The sequence below is a fragment of the Delphinus delphis genome, chromosome 20 (assembly GCF_949987515.2).
Source record: "Delphinus delphis chromosome 20, mDelDel1.2, whole genome shotgun sequence".
NCBI classification, from domain to species: Eukaryota; Metazoa; Chordata; class Mammalia; order Artiodactyla; family Delphinidae; genus Delphinus; species Delphinus delphis.
Window position 1 is genome coordinate 40,315,895 of NC_082702.1, and position 21,437 is coordinate 40,337,331.

The 21,437-nt window shown below is 56.8% G+C and overlaps 1 protein-coding gene across 2 annotated transcripts; it reads right to left on the bottom strand.

Annotated features, from left to right (window-relative positions):
- Nucleotides 1-18: 18 nt before the first annotated feature.
- On the bottom strand, nt 19-16,250 carry FHOD1 (formin homology 2 domain containing 1). Of its 2 annotated transcripts, XM_059999671.1 has the most exons (23): nt 15,998-16,250; nt 7,903-8,009; nt 7,462-7,526; nt 7,067-7,134; nt 6,884-6,989; nt 6,713-6,807; nt 6,333-6,444; nt 6,153-6,247; nt 5,912-6,055; nt 5,647-5,780; nt 5,347-5,565; nt 4,756-4,809; nt 3,768-3,883; nt 3,088-3,680; nt 2,598-2,753; nt 2,209-2,391; nt 2,004-2,123; nt 1,753-1,914; nt 1,235-1,425; nt 948-1,140; nt 701-866; nt 426-626; nt 19-352 (listed from the first exon to the last, which is right to left on the bottom strand). In XM_059999671.1, the coding sequence occupies exons 1-23, from the start codon at nt 16,196-16,198 to the stop codon at nt 270-272; spliced, it is 3,564 nt and encodes a 1,187-aa protein (XP_059855654.1). In that variant the 5' UTR covers nt 16,199-16,250; the 3' UTR covers nt 19-269. The 2 variants fall into 2 exon arrangements, with proteins under 2 accessions (XP_059855654.1, XP_059855655.1); XM_059999672.1 differs by lacking the exon at nt 4,756-4,809.
- Between the last annotated feature and the right edge of the window lie 5,187 nt (nt 16,251-21,437).

The following is a 21,437-nucleotide window of genomic DNA, read 5'->3' on the forward strand; positions in this document are numbered from 1 at the left end:
AAGAAGGAAAAGGCTCTTGGATTGGCTAGGAAAACTTTATTATGCTCCACGTGTCCAGGGAGCTCATACATGCACACGCACACTCACACAGGCACACACAGCTAATACTGCTCACGGCACTGGCCACGGACCATTCTCTCTTCTGAGAATGCACCCACTGGCCCTCGAGTAGAGAAGAGGCCCAGAATTGTGCTCTGGTCCCTCCTCACCATAGTCTCCTGCACTGCAGGCTGGGGCCCAGATAGATAGGTATCATGGAGGCAGCACCTTCACACTTCCAGGCCAGGACCCTTGCTCAGTCCTAGCGCCTGTACCAGGTCCTCTCCGAGCCCGCTCTTCAACGTCCGTCTCACTGCAAGGACAGAGCAGGGTTGGAGGGGGTTGATGGAGTTAAGGTGGGCAGTGGGTGTGTGGGGAATACTCACAAGACTTGCGGTTGCCACGGGAACGTTTGCGTTCCCGAGCAGCTGAGGCACGAGGACTGCTCTTGGTCACTGACTGCACCAGCAGGTCCATGATCTCATCTGAAGTGTCACTGGGTAAACTGGAGCCTGGAGGTTCTTCTGGGGGTACAGTGCAGGGCCCCACTGCTGTGGGCATGACTGGGGAGCTGCTTTGGACCATGCCTGAGGGAGCCAGATAGGGAGGTGAGGCCAAAGCAGCCCCAGAGCCCACTGCCCCCAGCGGCCGTAGGTCCCACCTCTGCTGCGGCGGCCATGTGTGGTGTCCTCGGGCTTGCTGGCCAGCAGACTCTTCATGCTGGCATGACTGTCGGCATCACCCTCTCCTGGCCCACTGCTCACAGCCACTGGGATAGATGGGTTGCTGGGGGTTTCCCCAGCCGCCACACCTGAGAACTTCTCTGTCTGGAGAGAGGAAAGGGGTGGGTTGGGAGTAGAGAAAGAAAACCATGGGGGTGGCAGTCAAGACCCAGAAGGGACACCCACCTCGGTGATCATGCGTCCCCGGGTCTTGTTGCGCTCACGGTACGTGGCCCGCTTCTGCTGCTGCTGCAGCACCCGGTCCCGGCAAGTCCGATACTCCAGTGCGAACTCCCGCAGCGTGTGGCAGAACTGCATGACGCGCGCCTCACGGGCTGTCTCCGCTGTGTACCCCAGGTACAGCAGGAAGGCGTGGAACCTAGCCAGGTTGGGGTGGGGAGGAGTGGTGAGTCCTGCTTGGGGTTTGAGGGATGGTGGTAGCAGTCCTACCTCTCTCTGGCCCACGCCCCCACCTGTTGCAGACACGGCGGTGCACGACCCTCAGCATGGCAACACGGCGGGTACAGTGGGCCAGGAAGTGGGTGAGGCGGGCACGCAGGGCTGGAGCCAGCTCGTGCTTGGACAAGCTCCGTAGGCTCTCTTCGGCTGCCCGGCTCCGGCGCTCCAGCTGCCCCAGGTTCTCAGTCAGCTGCTCGAAGTCCACCTGGAAAAGCAGGGAGTACACATGCTGTCCCCCCACAGAAAGACACCACCTGAGCTGCCTTTGTGCTGGGCTGACTAGCCTGGGCCCTGAGGACACAGCCGAGATCCGGCCCCTGCCCTCCAAAAGCTCACAGTCTGATGCAAGAGACAGACAAGTCCATTTGATGCAGTGGAGAACGGAGAAGGTTTCTTGGGATAAGTGGCAGCTAAACAGACCTAAAGACAGAGTAGGTGTAGCCATGCCAATAGAAGAAAGAGTTTCTGCCAGAGGACACAGCCCATGCGCATGCCTGTAGCCTAAGCAAGCCCTGGCCCAGCAGGTGCTGACCTTGGCACAGCGGATCAGGGCAGGAATTTCTGAGTAGAGGTCGGAGGAATCAGGCCGGGTCTGGAGCACCAGGGAGCAGAGATGATGCAGCAGTGACTGTCGGCGCACCGTGTCTTTCACCTCTGACACCTTCTCCAGGTAGCTCAGCTCAAAGCCGCTGCTCTGAAAGGACCCCGTCTGAGCCTAAGCCTGAGCCTGAGGCTGGCTGGCTCCAGAGCCCCGGGCCCCGACCTCATGTGCTCTCAGCTCACCTGGGAGCCGTTGAGGAAGTTGCCCACAGCCAGCAGGGTGGCCAGGATGCAGTGGAAGGTGGCATTTTGCACCAGCTGTTGCATGCCCACTTTCAGGTCAAACAGTGGCTCTGCAATTTCCTGGTGTGGGAGACCAGGGACTCAGACTACGTGGTCATCATGCTCACCTGTCCCCACTGCCTGTCCCATCCCATGACCCAGGTACCCGCTCCATGCTGTCATAATCCAGCTTGAAGGCCCAGAGTTGTAGGCGGGCAGCCAGGCCCCTGATGGAAGCGAGAGTCATCAGGAAGTTCTCGGCTGGGCCCAGGGGTATGTCAGGATTGGCCAGCTGGGCCTCCTCGATCTTCTGCCGCTCCTCCTCTGTGGGCATCATGGTCAGTAGCTTCTGAGAATGCACCCACCGGCCCACATAGGCCACTCAGTGCTGGCCTGAGGCCTCAGGTATTGGTCTTGACTCCTCCCTAGGTCGTCTGGGGCAGCCCCAGAATCTGGGGAAATGCCAAGCCCATGCCCACCACTGGAGGGACAGGAAATGCCCACTGACCAAAGGAGAGGGCCGGACTTGCTGCACCCTTAGCTGGGTATCCCTACCTCAATGCCATCCTTGCTGACAGCAAACTCATCAAAGTTGAGCAGGGCAGCCTTAATGACGTGCACAGGTGGCAGTGTGGTTAGGCCAATGTTGATGGCGTTGCTGCGCTTGGGGTCCAGCACGGTGGTCACTGTGCGGCGGCCCTCACCAGCTTTCTTTGAAATTGGGGGAAGGGCAGTGTAAGATTGGGAAAGGGTCTAACTGGGGCAACAATCTAAGAGGGCACACTAAGGCCCCACTCTGAATGGCTGAATGGTGGGATTACCCCACAACCAGGGATCTGGGATGTGTAAGACCTTGGGATGGGCTTAGACGCTAGTTAGGGTTGGGCTGAATCCTTATTGAAGGACCTCAGACAAGTCGCTACTCCTTTCTTTGCCTCGGTTTCCCCATGTGGGAAATGAGTGGCAGCCCCAGCAGTTCCGACGCTTGAGCTCTTATTGCCTCCCCTCTCCCCTAGGGTTACCTTGCAGACGAGGGCACGTTTACCTTGGAAGGCAGCACGTCCTTGGCACGGGACTCGAACAGGTGTTCTAGCCGGGCTGTATCCACCGAGACAGGCTCTAGTGAGGCCCACAGGGTGGGGCAGGGCCCAAAGCGGCTGCCAGAGCCTCCATGGACCCCAGCCAGCTTTAGCTCCCGCCAGAAGAGTTTTACTGTCTTCCTCTTGGTGGGAAGGGCTAGGCCATCAGGTGCTGAGGGGGGAAGAGCGGCAGCTGGGGGTGGTGGTGGGAAGGAGCTTTTGATGGGTGGGGGTGGTGGCGGCGGAGGAGGTGGGGGGCCTCCCGGGAGCGGGGGTGGCGGGGGCGGGACCCCTTTCCCCGCCTCCACAGACTCCGTGTTCAGCACGTCCTGGTCTTCATCCTCCCCCAGGTCTGAGAAGTCCAGGTCCCCAATGCAGAGGCTGGGTACGCTGGTAGGGAGCTCCCGGATGGGCTCAGCCTTGGGGCTTGGTGGGGCCAATGGCTCCTTGGGCTCTGGCTCGAGGCTGTGCCGAGTACGGAGCAGGATTTGAGGGGCAGCGCTCTGGGGTGTTCCGGGTGCAGGGGCTGGTTCTGGGGAGCCCCGTAATTCTTGGGTGTCTAGAAAAATGGAAACAGCCATCAGTGTCATGTCCTCTGTGGAGCAACAGGGCAACATGGGTGGATTCTGCCCACCCACCTGCTCACCTGGGTGTCCATCGATATCATCGTGCATGGCTCCAGCCAATGTCTCTGCCTGGCCCTGGGCCAGCGCAGCCTGCTTTTCTGTTTCTGCTGCTGCTACATTCTCCAGGAACCGGGCTCTGGGGGGAGGGACTTGTCAGTGAGGGTGTCTGGCACACCCCAGCCCAGGGTGGTGCACATGCCTTAATGGGCCCCTGGGCACTGCCCCTAATTGCAGGCACACACAGACACACAAGGAACAGTCCATGCGCTGAGCAGACCCGGGACCTGCCCCCCCCCCCACCCCCGCCAAGGCCAGCCCCTGTTCAGTCTTCCACATCTGGGGAGGGTCACTACCAACCCAGTATTCCCAGGTCAACATACGGGGAAAAGTTCTACTTAACATCTAACTTGCAACCTTGCTGCTGTTCATGTTCACTGTTCTGATTCTAGACAAGGACCCTTAGAGCAGGGGGAGGGGATACCTGTCCCAATGGGCACACCAGGTTGTCCCTCCCTTGGCATGTCTAGCAGCTTCTGAGAGCTATGGCCTATGCCCAGAAAAGGGCCTGGTAAACGAAAGGCACTCAGTTTATGTTGAAGTCATAAAGGTGATCCCATCTCTTTTTTGGTCCCTCCAGCCTCTGTCGGCACTCAGTCTCTGTCCTTCCCTTAGATGGAGGCTGCTCCTCCACTTCCGCACCACACAGCACCCTAGATCCCCTCCCAGCCCTAATCCTGGGCTTAGGACACAGGAGAATGGGCTCCAGGTTGGGAGTCCACGTCCTCATCACTGATCAAAGCTGTTAAGGTGTCAACTGTTAAAGCACTGGGACCTCTATGACCCCAGTGAACTGTTTCCTAGTGCTTAGTCCTTGGGTAACTGAGGACACATAAGTCTGGGAGAGTCCCCCAGCTCTGGCTGCATCAGGCACATGGGACCCCTGCTGGGGGAAGCAATGCTGAAGCCCTGAGCACATGGCAGGCCTGGCAGGCTGGCCTCTGTACTTACTCCAGCCTGGCCTGCCCAGTAGGGAACTGGGGGACAGATGGGCTCTCACGGGCCCTGGGTAGGGGGGAATGAGAGGAAGAAATGGTAATTGTGGTACGTGCTTCACCCCAAAGCCCAGTTGCTCACACCCACACAGAGCTGGGCAGTGATATCAGGGGTTCCTTCCCAGCCACAGTGGGAAGAGGAGGGAGAGGGGGAGGCATGATGTGAGGAAACTGGAAGTGGAGGGCAGAGACCGACATGACACAGGACAGGGTGCAGTAAAAGACAAAGACAGAGCAAAACAGGAGAGTCAGAGACAGTGACAGAGAAAGAAGAGGGTAGAGAGACAGATGACATTGACAAAACAGGCAGAATGCCAGAAAGAAGAGAAGCCGCAGGAGGAGGAGGTCCAGTCAGAGCCGAACCCCACCCCCCGGCAGTCACTTACCAAACAGGAGCAGTTTGGTGAAGTCTGGAAAGAAAGAGAAAGAAAGCACGCGTTTGGGCAGAGAAGTTTGGGCAGAGGAGGCGGAGGGCCCGTGGAGGGGCGCAGAGTGGAGGGACAGTTGGAGGAAAGACTCCCGGGACAGGCTCCATCTCCCTACTTACTTGTAGATGCTCCTCTCGCAGGAACTGTTGGGTGAGGGCGTCACGGAGATGGTAGGAAAGAGGCTCAAGGTGGTATGGAGGCCAGAGACAGGGCCCACGGCTCTGGAGGCGGGGCCTGTAGGTGGGGCGGGGCCTACGGGGCTGGAGGTGGGGCCGGTCGGCAAGGCAGGGCTGGCGGAGGAGGAGGTGGAGACTACTGGTGAGGCGGGGCCTGTGGAGCTGGAGATGTGGCCTGTCAGGAGGCAGGGCTCCTCCTGGCGGTTCCACCCCTCCGCCTCTGCCAAGGTAGTTCGTTCTTACCCAGGCTCCGGGGAGCGCACTTCTAGAGATCGGCGGATCCTCTTGCCCTCCTCTGAGGAAGGCTTTCGGCGGGTGATGCGCCGCCCACCTGTGACGGCTTCTTCCATGTCCCCATCCTCCAACCGCAGGGTGCTCTAGGAGAGTTGAGCCCAGATGGGAGCGACTGAGGCCCAAGTAGGTGGGGTGGGGCACTGGAGAACGGCCTCCCTCCCTCCCCTCCTCTCTCCTGCCTTCAGGCCCTGACAGCCCAGCCCGCCCAGCCCACCTCATAGAGCATAAGCTGGGCGCGCAGGTCGACGTCAGTGCCCGCGGTGCCCAAGTGGCGCTGGACCAGTGCCTCCATGCCCTGCTGCTCCAGTGCATCCGTCACGTCGTAGAAGGAGTCCTGATCCGGGAGCGCTGCCAGAGTCTGGAGGGTGGGGATAGGACGGCAAGGCTAAAGCTGATGGAGAGCAGAAGTCAAGAGCCTGAGGGGCCCAGAATGGCACCTGGCTCCCCCATCCCACCTTGTTGATGAGGGTGACGGTGTACACCAGCAACTCGGGGTCAGCGCCATTCTTCTCCTCCAGGATGGACACCAAATTGGCCCATGGAAGAGCACCTGTCACCCAGATAGGGAGCAGTCATATGGGAACAAGTAGGAGAGAGGGCCCTGAGCAATGGAGGAGGGAGGGACAGTTTCTGACCCGTGGTGCTGGCCACAGAGTTGACTGCACGGATGAACAGTGGTGCGTTGCTCTCAGAGTACTCCACAAAGACCAGCAGCAGCTTCAGGGCTGTCTTCACCACCAAGCGGGACTGGGGGGAAAGGGTCACCATACATGAGTGGGGCTTGGGCCAGACCTGTGCTGGCTCCTGGTGGGGAGGGGGAAGGGCTCCTGGGGCTGGACCCAGAGAGGAGAGTCTAGGCAGAAAGAGCCATCTCTAGGCCCAGGTACTGAAGTGACTTTGAGGCTTAGAGGGGCCACAGACCCCCTCCATTCCAGACCACTTTGCAGAAGAGGAAACTGAGGCCCAGAGAGAGGCAGTGGGAAAAGGGTACATGGCTGGGTGGAGGGCCACTTACCAGGCTGGCACACAGTGTGTACAGCCACTGCACGGTCTCACTATGGGCCACCACCCCCAGCATCCCATCCACAAAAAGCATCAGCTGGCCTAGTGCTGGGGACACAGGGACAAGAAGAGGTCAGTAAGGGGTCACTGAAGGCAGGGGTCATGGGGGAGGGGTGAGGCTGACCTCGGAGGATGTAGCTCTGGTAGTTGTGGTCGGCAGCAGCGCCCACATGGATTAGGCAACTCAGCCCCTCTGAGTGCACGAATTCAGGCACCAGGTCTTTGTCCTCCTGCGGGCACCATGGGGGAGTTTAGTGGGGGGAGGTTCAGCCTGGATGCTCACCCCCAGCCCACCTCTGGGCCTCACCTGGAAGATCTGCTTTAGTGAGAAGAGGGAGCGGCGGAGCTCAGGGCCACTGGAGCCATACAACTTTTCTGCAAGAGGTAGGTGGGCATGGAAACCTCCAGGGGACACACCACAAGCCCCCCACCCCCTTCTACTGGGACGCAACCACAACCCATCAAAGCATCTTCTAGTACTCTTGAACCCCCCACCTCCTCCTCCACTCCCTGACTCTGGGCAAGCCCGACCCGCAGTCTGGCAGCTGCCCTGGAAGAAGAGGTCAGGATAGGAATGGGAGGAGTCGCACATCCCATCTCCCATCTGCTCTGTCTGCTGTCCAGCACAGGCCTGAAAGAAACGGAGACAACCGGGGCAGCGGGGAGGGGAGGCACTCGACGCTGATATCCTCACACACTCACCTAAGATGGCATTGACTCTCAGAGAAAGCTGGGTCCGCAGGATCAGAGTAGGCTTCCGCCCTTTGCTGGAATCAAGTAGCCCAGTCAGCAGCTCCCAGCCCATTCCTCAGGGTCTCTCCACCCACACCAAGGCAGCCAAAACCTGGCCACAGCTCCTTTCTCCCCAGATGCTTCTCCAAGCCAAAGGGTTGTCCAGATAGGAGGGTTTGAAGAACACAGGCATCTCAGGTATGTAGGAGAGCCCCCACCCCGGTCCCAGGCAGCAGGTAACACTAGCCAGGCCTTGGGATTCCCCTGGCACAGTTCCCTGGGGTGGTAGGAGGAGACCCACAGCCCTGGCTAGAGATCAAGTGTCTTGGCTGCTGACACCTGAGCCAGCCCCTCCAGCATGGGGGCAAGGGTGGGAGCCAGCCTAGCCTTCCTGGCCCCATCAGCTCTGACCTGATCTCTTCAAAAAAGCCCTCCAGCATCTCCCGTTGCTCTTCTAGGGACAGCTCAGGGTCCAGGTAGTATCCAGACGGAGACACTTGCAGGGCACAGTCCTCTAGCTGGGGGCAAAGGGAACAGCTGTCAGGGCTGGGGAAGAGGTGGCAGGAGTACGTATGGAGACCCCATGACCTCCTACCTCCCACTCAGGGTGCTGGCAGAGGCACACCACAAGGGCCTGCAGTGCAGCCATGCATTCCTTCAGCAGTCATTTCTCATGGGCCTACTATGTGCAAAGCTCACGTAGCTCAAAGAGCTTTTCTCCTGCCTCATACCTACCCATTCTTTAGGTTTCAGATTAGATAATGCTTTTTTTTTTTTTTTGCCACACCATGCGGCTTGTGGGATCTTAGTTCCCTGACCAGGGATACAACCCGCGCCCTTGGCAGTGAAAGCGTGGAGTCCTAACCACTGGACCGCCAGGGAATTCCCAGATAATGTTTTTTTGGAAAGCCTTCCTGGACTCCTCTAGCCAATGCTATGCAAATCCCTCCAGCCCTTGTGTGTACCCTCCTCTGAGGCCTTCCACACATCCTAGACACTAGTCTCCTTCCCCACTAACTGTGTGTTCTCTGGGTTCAGGCACCATGTCTGTCTTGTCCATGCAATATCTGCAGAGCCTATCACAGCACTTAGCACAAAGCAAGTGCTCCCTAAATGGTTGTTGAGCTACTGAACATGAATGAGGAAGGGGAATGGAGAGAAAATAGGAGGAAGTTCCTGCTTTCAAGGAAGTTCGCAGCTGTGAACATTCAACACCCAGGGAGAAAGTGTTAAGAATGCTGGGAGGTGCAAACCCAGCTGAGAGGGGGACGTGTGTCTCCCCGAGTTAAGATAGTGAGGAGAAGGGCTCCCAGTCCCTCCAAGCCTGAGGGTCTTTGCCCTGCCCCAAGTGGGCTACAGTCACCATGGTCCTAGCTGGACCTCAGAGACCTCCAAGAGGCCTATTAAACACCAGGTTTTAGGGTCTGACTCAGTCAGCCTACAGTGGGTCCCTGGAACCTGCACCATAACAAGAAGTCAGGTGTTCCACCCATGAGTCTGCTGCCCATGTCTCCCACCCCCCTGAGCTGGCTTCCCACCATCATCATCATCATCATCATCATCACCACCACCACCACCACCACCAGGATGACTCTTGGACCCTTGAGAAGTGCCTGTAGAGAAGCCTAGTGAGGTGACTCTGGAGAGTCTGAGGGCAGCACCGTGCCACTCCCCGATGCCTACACCATGTAGCACAGTGCCAGTGTGCACGGCTCAGCAAAGTTCCCTTGACTTGAGTGGTGGTGCTTCTTGAGAGGCCCAGGGAAAGCCCACCTCTGGAGAGGCAGAGTGTCTTCTGGTCTCCATCTTACTGGGAAAGTCAACCCCAACATTTGTCCTGATGTTCTGTCAGCCCTGCCCTGCTCTGGACCCAGCCCAAGGACTTCCAGCTGCCCTTGGTCCCCTGGGGGTTAAGGGAGTCCAGCTCCTGCCCCTACCCCTCCTCTGCTTAGTACCCCTGCTCATGCCTGAGAGCCTGAGTTCAGCCTGTAAGGCCCTTTGGTGACACCCACACCTCCCACTCCTTCCCACCCCCCCAGGCTCCTGCGTGGGACGTGGGACATAGGACAAACACTCCAGCCTGTTTTCTGTCCCACTTCCTGCTTGGCTGCCTGCCCTCCCTTGGGCAGGCCTGGCCTCTCTCCCCTCCCTGGGAGCAGAGTCATCTTCTCCAGGGCCTACTGGGAATGGGCCCTGAGATGGGGAAGCAAGGCCCCAGGGCTGGGGTCCTTTGTCCAGGGCCAGCTCAGCTGAGGGCAGCCCCACATTTCTCCTGATTCCTCTTCCCACATGGTGACTCAGCAGCCAACCACCGCCCACCCCCACCCCCCCAAGCCAGGCACAGTTACATCTCCTTCTGCCTTGGACTGGAGGACTCTGGGACCCTAGAGAAACATATTTCCCCCAAAGTCACAAACCCCCTCAGAGACCCCCCAAATCACACACATATAGAATAGCTCGTTCATTCAAATATTCACGAACCAGTCTGGTTTTAGGTGCTGAGGACATAGCAGGGAACAAGATACTGCCTCTGCCTTCCCTGTCTTCCAACCCCGCTGGGGAGGCAGGCAGGTCTGACTCAGAAAAAGGCCACAAATAAATGTAGAAGCACAACTGCCACGGGTGCTAAGAAAGGGGAGGGGTGGGGTGCTGTAAAGGTAAACACTGGAGGAGTGAGCAGATTCCACCTGAGAGTGGCTTACACACCCAAGAATACAGTCAGGCAGGGTATATATATGCTACTGGCCACGCACAGGTGAGAAGCACACCCACAGAAAGCTCAGATCCAGCAAGCACTCTTCCCCTCCTGCACGCACAGTTGCAGGCTCTAATTCCAAGCGAGCTGAGCGTGGCCCTCGCCTTCCAGAATACCTGCACCCATTTGGGGCACGGTCCTGAAGACTGAATGCTCTACCACCCCCAGCCTCCTCACATGAGCCCCTTTGGGCCACTGTGGTAGCAGTGGCTCCCTAGCCACTTCACCTGTCTTATCCTGCCAGGGCCCCATTTCTGGGGAGGAGGTCCAGAGGTAACAGCCAGCCCAAAGCCTCCGGGACAATGCCCCCCACTCTTAACTGTCTGTCCCGGGTGGAGATGGAGCGGGGAGCAGGGTCAGGCAAGCTCCAAGGAGCGGAGACTTCCTGCCAGCTGGGTGTTGCTTGTCCCTCACACCACTGGCCCCTTCCTGGAGTCACCCTCTTTTTAAAAAAATTTTTAAATTTTATTTTTTTTTTTTACAGCAGGTTCGTATTAGTTATCTATTTTATACATATTAGTGTATATATGTCAATCCCAATCTCCCAATTCATCCCATCACCACCACCCCCTGCCACTTTCCCCCCTTGGTGTCCATACATTTGTTCTCTACATCTGTGTCTCAATTTCTTCCCTGCAAACTGGTTCATCTGTAGCTTTTTTCTAGGTTCCACATGTATGCCTTAACATGCGATATTTGTTTTTCTCTTTCTGACTTACTTCACTCTGTATGACAATCTCTAGATCCATCCTGGGGTCACCCTTCTGAGCGCTAAACCCCTGGGCCTTGTTTCTCACACCCTGGGACTGGGCCAGGCTGGCGTAAGCCCAAACCCTAGTCCCTGAGGACAGTACTTGGGGTCAGCACAGGGTCAGTGCAGGCCCACATGTTGGACTCCCTCCTGGCTCTTGTCTTCTACACTTCTCTGATGTTTGTCTTGGGGTGGAGTCTCTCCCTCATTCTTCCCAGGCTCAGCTCCTCGCTTCAGCCTCCAGCCCACTTTTCTCTATTTATTTGTTTATATTTATTGAGGTATAGTAGATTTACAATATTGTATAAGTTTCAGGCATACAACATAGTGATCCACAATTTTTAAAGATTATACTTGGGAATTCCCTGGCGGTCCGCGCTTTCACCGCCTGGACCCTGAGTTCTACCCCTGGTCGTCAGGGAACTAGGATCCCACAAGCTGCGCAGCATGGCCAAAAGAAAAAAAAAATTATACTCCATTTAAAATTGTTATAGGGCTTCCCTGGTGGTGCAGTGGTTGAGAATCTGCCTGCCAATGCAGGGGACACGGGTTCGAGCCCTGGTCTGGGAAGGTCCCACATGCCACAGGGCAACTAGGCCTGTGAGCCACAACTACTGAGCCTGTGCGTCTGGAGCCTGTGCTCCGCAACAAGAGAGGAAGCGACAGTGAAAGGCCCGCGCACCGCGATGAAGAGTGGACCCCGCTTGCCACAACTAGAGAAAGCCCTCGCATAGAAACGAAGACCCAACACAGCCAAAAAAACAAAGCAAAAAACAAACAAACAAAAAAAAAAAATAAAATAAAATAGTTATAAAATATTGGCTATATTCCTTGTGCTGTACAATATATCTTTGTAGCTTATTTATTTTATATATAGTAGCTTGTACCTCTTAATCTCCTACCCCTATCTTGCCCCAGCCCACTTTTCTCTTGATTCCTTGGGCTAGGCTTTTCTGGCAGCCCAAACCAACTTGTTACATATGGTTTTACAAGCTTAGGACACCATGTTGCCTACTACCCAATATTTTTCATAACAGTATAATGGAGTGAGAATGCCAGAGGCAAGGAAGATGGAGAAAAGTGCAGAATTACATGCTGAAGGACTCTTGTTTTAGGAAATAATTTGTTAACTACCTTTTTCTTCTCCTTTCCTAAAAATGTAAGACCCTGTGTTCTGATGACCCTCCTTCCCTTTTTTTTTTTTTTTTTTTTTTTTTTGCGGTACGCGGGCCTCTCACTGTTGTGGCCTCTCCCGTTGCTCAGTGGCCATGGCTCATGGGCCCAGCTGCTCCGCGGCATGAGGGATCTTCCCGGACCGGGGCACAAACCCGTGTCCCCTGCATCGGCAGGCGGACTCTCAATCACTGCACCACCAGGGAAGCCCCCTCCTTCCCTTTTATCTTGGGTCTCCAACTGGACCTTGGCTTCCTGAATGAGATGACATGAATGGGTCTTGAGGAGGGAAGCCCACATTTGTTATGCCTCCTCTGTGTCACACACTGGGCTGCCTGGTTCCTTTGATTCTCCTGATAATCCTTTTACAGGTGAGGAAACCAAGGCTCAGAAATTCTGTGAATTTGCCCCAGGCTGAATGGAACCAGGGCTAACTGACCTAGATCCTGGGCCAATGGACTTTGGAAGTGCTCCAGGGAACCCTGCAGGGGAGGTGGAGTGAGGGCTGGAGACCGCCCCTCGGCTTTCTGAACTGTGCAAATACCCCAAACTGGTCCTCTTAGTTCCAGCAAGGGAACACAAATGAACACACACACATCATACACATTGGGGTAACAGTGCGTACTTCTGCCAGGACTAAGTTTGGGTCCCTTACCAGGCTGCAACCCAGAATGAACAGACTGGACATGCTGGCCCCAGGGAAAGATGGGAGGAGACCATGACTCATGCCCACATCACAATCTTCTATAGTCTCCCAAAGAGACCTCCACAACAAAAAAGGAAAGGGCTCAGTTCATCACCAGAGCACCCCATCTTACCCTTAAGAATTTTCTGGGACCCCTGCAGTTGGTCCCTGTCCCAGAAGGTCAGGTTCACACTTTAGCCCCTTTGTCACAACTGCTCCTTAGGGATAAACTGAGGCTGGAGTAGGGATGGGCAAGGTCAGGAAACAAGTACCACCCCTGTTCCACTCTAATGTTTAGCAGCAGTTGGGGAAACAAAGTTGCTGGTAATGAACAGATTGCTAGGGCTATCTCTGCTGCTAGGAATAGGGGGCTCATCTGGCCTTTGCATGAGGGTCAGAGCAGTACCCAGGTCCCTCTGCCCAGAGCCCAGGGAGAAAGGAGTCTCTGCTATCCCAGATGTGGCAGGGCCTTTGGATATCAGGGAGGGGCTCGTAAGGCAGGCCCAGAAGGGCAAAGGGGTAGCACGGGAGAGTGGGACAGGGTAGCAGGGAGGGTGGGACTGGGCAGCTCTGGGTAAAACAATGAGGCAGGGCCAGAGGGCCAGGTTCTCCCCTGGGGCAGGGGCAGGTCCCTGGGCTCTGGCACAGAGGGGAGACAGATATTCCTGAGTTCCCCTGGGGACACCACACATGACCCAAGTCACTGCCAGGACACCCCCTATCCCACCCCCCAGGGCCAGGAGATGAGTCAGAAGCTGTGGCCAGGAGCTTCCTCCTAGACTGAGAGGAAATGAGCAAGGCCTTTTCAGACCCAAGAGCTTTGAAACATTTAAAAAGGAAGCCCCCAGGGGAACTCTATAGGCAAGCCACAGCCCAGTGGGGTGTGTGTGGGTGGAGCCACAGAGGGAAAGTGGGCTGGGCCTCTGTACATTCCCAGGGAAGGGGCAGGGTATGGGGGGATGATGGGCGTCAGTGGCCAGAATGGGAGGCAGAGGTCATTTGGCTGTGAACTGTTCTCCTGCTGGATAACTGTGCAGAGGATGAAACAGTGAGCACAGAACCCCTCCCTCTTATTTTGCTCTACAGCCTGGGATGGGGATGCCTGGGTTTCTGGGCCACCTCGTCCCTCTAGAGGGCTGTGGAGCAGGCCTGAGTCATGTCTGTGCCCCTGGGCCACCCACTTATAGGACTAGGGGAGGGACCAGCTGTTGACATTTCCTACAAGGAGGAGCCCTGCTCCCCCTCCTTCAGCTCTCTGATGTCCCTGCCCCTGCCCTACTCTCACCCTTCTTCCTCTGGCCTTCTATTCTGGGGCTGTGGTCACAGTTTATATTTGGGATGAGCACATCACAGTGCATCTGACCATTCCTGGCAGAGCTGCCAGCCCCAGGGAGTCCTGGCTCCAAGCACAGTGGTAACCCAGTGTGCAGGCCCCCATAGTCTGCCTGTGGGGGATATGGCAGTCCTCAGGCACACCAGGTGGGAGTTCTGAAAGTGGGGAGACCAGGAAGGACCGAGTTGGAGGGTACTTAACGCATTACCGTAGCTCTCAGCTAGGGAGCAGAGAACAGAGGGCAGAGCCCTGGTTGAAGGGGTGGTGGTGATGGGTCCCTAAATGAGGGGGAGAGGCAAGGGGTAATTCTGATCCTTTTTCCTGTAGCTGACCTCCCAAACTTGCCCCTAATTGGGAAGAGGGGTGTTAGGGCTAAGTTCTGTCCTCGAGTCCGGGGTGGGAGGAATACTATGTTCTCTGTAGTGCTCCAGGCTTATTTCAGTACTAGGAGTTCCAGGAGCTTGGAGGCAGGAACCTGGCCTCAGTTCAGCACCCCTCTCTCCCCAGAGCCCATTGTGAATGGGAGGTGGCCTCTGGCTGGAGGTGCTTCTTTTAGGTCCACTTCAGTTTGCCCCTTTGAACAGGGCAGGACAAGAAGGGGTCGCATCAAAACTCTGGAGAGGGCAATGTGCTATCTTCAATCTTTGTCCTTGAAAGCCTGGGCTTTGCTCATACGCCCCACTCCCCAGGCCAATAGTCTCAGCACTTCTCCCGCCCGCCCTCGGAGGCGGGGCAGGCCCGCAGCGCTAGGAATGTAAGCTGGGGGCCTGGCGCCTGGGGCACATTCCAGGGGAGACCCCAGGCCCGGGGGGCAAGTTTGCGCAACTCGGCGCCCAGCTAAGCCTGGGATCAGGGGAGGGCATCTCCACCAACTCTCTCTTCTCTTCCTCACCACTTGGTGCTGCCTGGCTGGCGGGGCACCCCGGGAGGTTGATTGTGTGCCTCCCAGAGTTCTGGCCCGGAAACCGGGTGCCTGCGAGTGCGCCGGAAAAGGCTGCCTGCGGGGGACTGAGCGCAGCGAGCAGGAGGGGAGGTAGGGCGGGCCATCTGGAAAAGGGCCTCTCGCGGCACTGTGCACGAGTCGGTTCTGGGGTGCAGGCAAACGAGGGCGGGCCGGCGGTTTAAAATTAGCCCGGCCCGCTCCCTCCCTTCCAGCTTCCCGGCCGGCGGCGGCAGCTGTACGAGATGGTGGGGGCGGTGACTCAAAGGGCTCTTCCACCAGTGCAGCCTCCCGCGCTCGGGGTGTCCCGGGCCAGGCCGCTTCCCGGGAACTCCCCTCAGCCCGTGAAGACTCTTCTCCACCGGCACTCCCCAGCCGGGCCTCACCAGGCAGGGACAACACTCCGTCCGGCTGGACCCAATCCAGCCTCCAGACACCTCCAGCGGCCCGCCCCGGGTCCGCCCTCCTCGTGGTCCCACCCCCACCTGACCTGAAGCAGGTGAAAGCTGTTCTATCCCCAGCTCCGTCTCCTAAGTCCGCTACCGCGCAAACACCCACGCCACCCTATCCAGACCAGTTAACCAGGCCGACTGGCAGCGAGCGGACCCCGAGCGCCTCCCCAGGTGGGCCTCATTTCGAGGGCCAGCCTGGGTGCCGCAGAGTACAAGCTCCCATCCTCCCTTCTTCAGCTTCCCTCAACTTGAGAGGCGTTCCCAACAAGCCGGGCAACGTGTACCTTGGGTCCCCAGCCCAAAACTTTCCCGGAGGAGCGCACCCGCTCCAGCCTCTCCTCGAGGGGCTCCCAAAGGCTTTCATGGCGCTGACCCTGAACCCTCGGTCGCCCCCAACCTTTCTCCGGCTCCCCTTACCTTGAGCGGCGCCCCCAGCAGGTGGTGCAGCGCGGGTATCTGCGCGCTCAGGGGCAGCGCCCCGTCCAGGCTGCAGGTGGGGGCCCGGCGCGGCTCCGGGAAGTTGGCACATGCGAAAGGGTCGGTGTCCTCTAGGTACTGCACCCGCACGGTCACCACTGATACCGGCTCCCCGTCCCCGCGGTCTTCCTGGCCGGCCATGGCTCCGCTAGTGGCTCGCTCAGTGCGCCTCCGGGCGGGTCCCGGCCGCGCCGCGGCGTCTCCTCAACTAGCTCGCAGTCTGGGCGGGACCGGGCCGGACGCCGAAGGATAGGGGCGGAGCCAGGCGGAGGCGGGGCGGAGGAAGGGGGTGGAGCCAATAGTAGTCTCCGGAGGCTAGGGGTGGGCAACCGCTGCCGGTGGCGGAGACTGCAGCCAGCCACTCAGAGGGCGTGATCATGGTCCTGTTAGTTCACTGGCTAGTCTGGGGGAAAACCCGAGCTCGCGCGCCCCTCACCCACTTCGAGAGCGCGCGGAGCACGGGCAGGCTTTCTTTGGGCTTGGGGGCGGTGAGGCTGCGCTCTCTTTAGGGCAAGGTGGGGTGCAAGTTTCTTCGGATCGTGGCCCGTCAGGTCCCCCTCAGTTTAGGGGCGAGAAGGTCCTGATTCCTTCAGCTGAGGGATGAAGTGGATGGGCTTCCCTCATTTGGAGAAAGCAGGTAGATGGGTCCCTTTCAGTCTAGAGCAAGAAGTGAAAATAGATTACACTCAATTCGAAGGAAGAGGTGGGATCATTTACCTTTAGTTGGAGGAAAAAGAGGTAAGGGTGCCCCTAATTCTGGGAAAAGAATGGGATGACTCAGTTTGGCGGCGAGGTAGAACGTTACCCTCAATTTTAGGGAAGACGGGGATGGGTTGCCCTTCAGCTTGAATGAAAAGTGGAAACGGTCCTTTTCAGTTTGGGGCAAGATAAGCCGAATGCCCCCTCAGGTTTGGGGAAGAGGTTGGGTGGATCCCTCTTAGTTTGAAGGGAATCGATAGACTGTGGTTTCCATAGTTTAGGGAAGAAGATACGTTTCCTTCATTGTCTCATGGAAAAGGTGAGAAGCGTTCACTGTAGTTTAAGGGAAAGGGAGGCCGGCTGTCCCTCGGTTTGGTAAATGAAGAGGAACAGCCTCCTATTCAGCCTGGAATGAGCTGGGTCCAATCTGGGCCTTGGGATTTCTGGGGACGATGGGGACAGTTGTCCCTCACGGCTTTCTAAAACGGGCCCAGTGCGCGTGCGCAGCTCTGGTCTGGGCGGGGACCCGAAGGGGGCCCCTCCAGTCTGCACCCGGCAGCGCCGGAGCCCGCGGCCTCGGTATCGGGGACCGGCTGCTGGCTGCTGACAGCACTCTCGGTGGCGGGGCCGCGCTCCTCCCGCCTGGACCCCGCCCCCCGGCAGACCCCGGTCACTCCAGCGGCTGGCCGTCGCCACAGTCGCCACCGGCTGGTGGAATGCAGAGGTGCCCCTGGAGGGCTGTGGCCGCTCACAGCTCTGAATCCGGGTCGGGGGAGGTTTTGGGAGAGTTTGGGGGAGCGCGCTTGAAGGAATAGGTTGCAGGACTTGGGGAAGGGCTGCACTGGGGAATTTCCAGAGTCGGGACTGGTTTAGAGCGGAGGGGCAGGCGTCCGCACTCACGGACGCCCGGGGCAGGGTCTCGGAGTCCGGACCTGGCTTGGGGGTATCGGAGCCGGGATTGGGGGGAGCGGGCCCCACGTGCCTGTGACGCGGGGGCGGCCGGTAGGCGGCGGCGGCGGCGGCGGCGACGCGGGGCCGGCGGCCGTGCGGTGCCGGGAGGGCTGCTAGGCAGGCGGCAGGATGCTGCGCGCCGCACTGCCGCTGCTCTGGCTGCCCCTGGCGGGGGCGGGAACAACCGAAGAGCCCACCCAGGAGCCGGGGTCGCCGGGTGAGCCTCCCCCAGGGTTGGCGCTCTTCCGCTGGCAGTGGCACGAGGTGGAGGCGCCCTACCTGGTAGCCCTCTGGATCCTGGTGGCCAGCCTGGCTAAAATCGGTGAGTGCGTGTGTGCGTGCGCCAGGGCCGGCGGCCGTCATTGGACCCGCCCCCAACCCCTAGTCCCCAGATCCGGGCCGGCTTCTTGCAGAGTGCCCCGACCTAGCTTCCGATTCCACAAATCCAGGCTCTCACATTGTTTCTGCGCCTCCTCTTGTTGATCTCCCTCCTCCCCTTCTCCTCGAGTGGGAGCCCTGAGGATTTGCCTTCTCAAAGGGCTGCCCCAGCTCTCTCCAGCCCCATCCCTAGATTCCTTTGCCCTTTCCTCTCTTCTCCTTGAAGTAAACTCTTTGATCTGGGCTCTCCTCCACCAATCCCCAGCCTCCTAAAAGCTTCTGTCAGCAGTGAAGACGTGTGGGGACACTGAGGGGATGGTGTTCTCCTACAAACCCAGGCATCCTGGTTCTGAGGAAGCAGCCTTCCCTGGAGGCCACTGCCAAGTGTCCATTCTCTTGGGATACTAAACTGCCACTTTTCCTCTATCCCCCCTCTGCTCCCCTAAAGGTGCCCCCTTCTTGTGCCTAGCTGTGCCCCCCGCCCCAATTCAGGTCTACCTTCTTCCCACCTCAGGATATAAGAAACTTCCATTTATTGGGGCTTTATACTCTGCACTGCCTGCACTAGATGCTTTCATACATCCAGTCTCCTTCAGTCTGCACAATAAAGGTTGTGCTTCAGACTCCTTTCCTTGAATAGAGCTGCTTTTCCTTGCCTCTGCCCCTTCCTCCCCACTTCTGAGCAGCCAGTGGTCCCTCCTCCCACCACAGACCCTCCTCCCTCTCCCTGTTGTGCAGGCTCTGCTGTGGGGGTGACTAATTATAGCTGAGCCGTTGCTACTCACTCCCCATCTATGCAGGCACAGCCTGTACTCCAGTCTCACCAATACAGTCTTCATGTAGGAATCACACAGTCTAGGATTTGCCCCCTTCTCCCCCCAGGGACACAGCTGGGGGTGGGGGCTGGGCAGGAACAGAAGAACTCTCCACTCTGCTGTGGCAGCCCATTAATAATGGAAAATGGGGCTTGAAATGCCCTCAGGGAGCCTAGTGCTGTCAGAGAACAGCTTTTGTGAAGGGTTTTTACTGGGATTAATACATGCTCTGGAGATAAGGATGGAATAAAGTCCCTGAAGGAGAGGAAAGGGGGACCAAAGGTAGGGATGAGTGTGGGAAGAGCTATGGCTGAGCTCACCTTAGGGCCTGGCAGCAATGAGAGCAAGGTGGGAGGAGCCTCAGATTTGGGAGCCAAGAATTGGGTTTGCTGAGAAGTCTGCCAGTTGGAGAGTTCCTGTCTTATTTAGGGTTTACAGCAATGACTGTAGCTTCCCCCATAAATCATAGTGCTTTTTCTAGCTTGGATGACATCTCCTATGGAGGTAGAAGAGAGCCTTTTTCTCATCAAACAAAACAAAACAAAACAAAATCCTTGGGAATGGGGGCAGGGGAGATGGGTAGAATGTTCAGAGATACCTTCCCCCAGCTTCATTACCAGGAGATTTTTTTTTTTCCTTTTATTCACCAAATATTTATGTAGATCCCACCATGTGCCAGGCACTGCCCTAGGCTCTCTGGGTACAGCTTCCAAAGGGCACTGTCTTGGCATTGGGTCTCACACAGCCTAACGCAGAGGCTTCCCTCACTACCCACCACTCTAGGGATTGTCTGGGGAGAGGTGCTCATCTGGTCTCAGGTCCCAAGGGAAAGCCAAAACAGTTTATATTAGGAGGCAAAGGTAGGAGTGGCAATAGCGCTAGAAAACCTCCTCTTCTTTCCTAGGGACAGATCTGTCATTATTTTCTCCCAGAGTCATATTGAATTAACATTTGCTGAGATCCTATTATGTGTCTGACATTCTGCTAGGAAAATTCACACTATATCATTTTATCCTCACCCTGTGTGATGGGCATCTTTTCCCATATTACAGGAGAAGAAATTGAAATTCAGGTAAATTAAATAATTTGCCTGAGATCACACAATTAGGAAGGAATGGAGCCAGAAGAAGAACTGGATCTCTGACTGCTAAACTTAATGCTTTTTAAACTACTGAGTCCTTAGTGAGCCTATATAATGAAAAGCACATTGGGCTAGGAGGTCTACAGTGCTCCTAGGAGGTATGTTATGCATTATGGTCTAGCTCGAGAGGCAGGGCACAATAATATAATAATAGGTAACATTTATAGAGTGCTTACTGTAAACCACTGGGCTAAGTGCTTTTGAGTAGACTGCCTTACTTAAACCTCACAACAATCCTATGAGATCATTACTGTTTTTATCCCCATTTTACTGATGGGAAAACTGAAAGTCAAAGAGGTGAAGTTATTTGCTCCAAGGTCACAGAACTAGTAAATGGAAGAGCTAGGCTTTAAACCCAGGCAGCCTGACTCCAGAGGTCCTGATTTTTACAGCTGAGTTATGCATAAAAATATACCTAGTATTTGCTGAGATTCAAATAATGGCAATGGATAAGGGAGATCAGAGAAAGGTGAGGTCCTTCAAGGATGAGGGTAGAGAGGGGGCATTTCCAGAGGCGGAAAAAAGTAAGCAAAGGTCTAGGTTACCATGACAGGAGCACCAAGAAACAGACAACTTCGGCTGCAGTGGGGGATTTGAAGCCCTGGAGGCTGGAGATTCTAGCAGTCCTGAATGTTTCTTCTTCCTTGGTCCCAGTGTCAGGGGTCTTGACCTTGAATAAACTTCTAAGACTGGGAGGTTATAGGCCACTGTGTGTGTGTGTGTGTGTGTGTGTGTGTGTGTGTGTGTGTGTGTGTGTGTGTGTGTGTGTGTGTGTGTGTGTGTGTGTGTGTGTGTGTGTGTGTGTGCGCGCGCGCGCGCGCGCGCGCACACGCATCCCATAAGCTGATACCTCTTGCCCTCTTCTTGCATTGTAGTGTTTCACTTGTCTCGGAAGGTGACGTCTCTGGTCCCTGAGAGCTGCCTGCTGATATTGCTGGGACTGGTGCTGGGGGGCATTGTCTTGGCTGTGGCCAAGAAAGCTGAATACCAGCTGGAGCCAGGCACCTTCTTCCTCTTCCTGTTGCCTCCTATCGTGCTGGACTCGGGCTATTTCATGCCTAGCCGGCTATTCTTTGACAACCTGGGCGCCATCCTCACCTACGCTGTGGTGGGCACACTCTGGAATGCCTTCACGACAGGTGCTGCCCTCTGGGGCCTGCAGCAGGCTGGACTTGTGGGTGAGTGACCTTAAGACCTGGACTGGTAGCGGGAGGCTATGCCAGCCTCATCACCCAACTCCCTTCTCCTCCAGCTCTGAAGATCCTGTGTTGATGACAGCCATGCCCTGAGAGCTCCATCTTAGGTCCCTCCCAACTGGAGTGTGAGGCAATGCTCCAGATGGGCCTTCAGCCTTCATTTAGGTCCCTGCCAGATGAGTCTGGGCTTCTGCAGATGA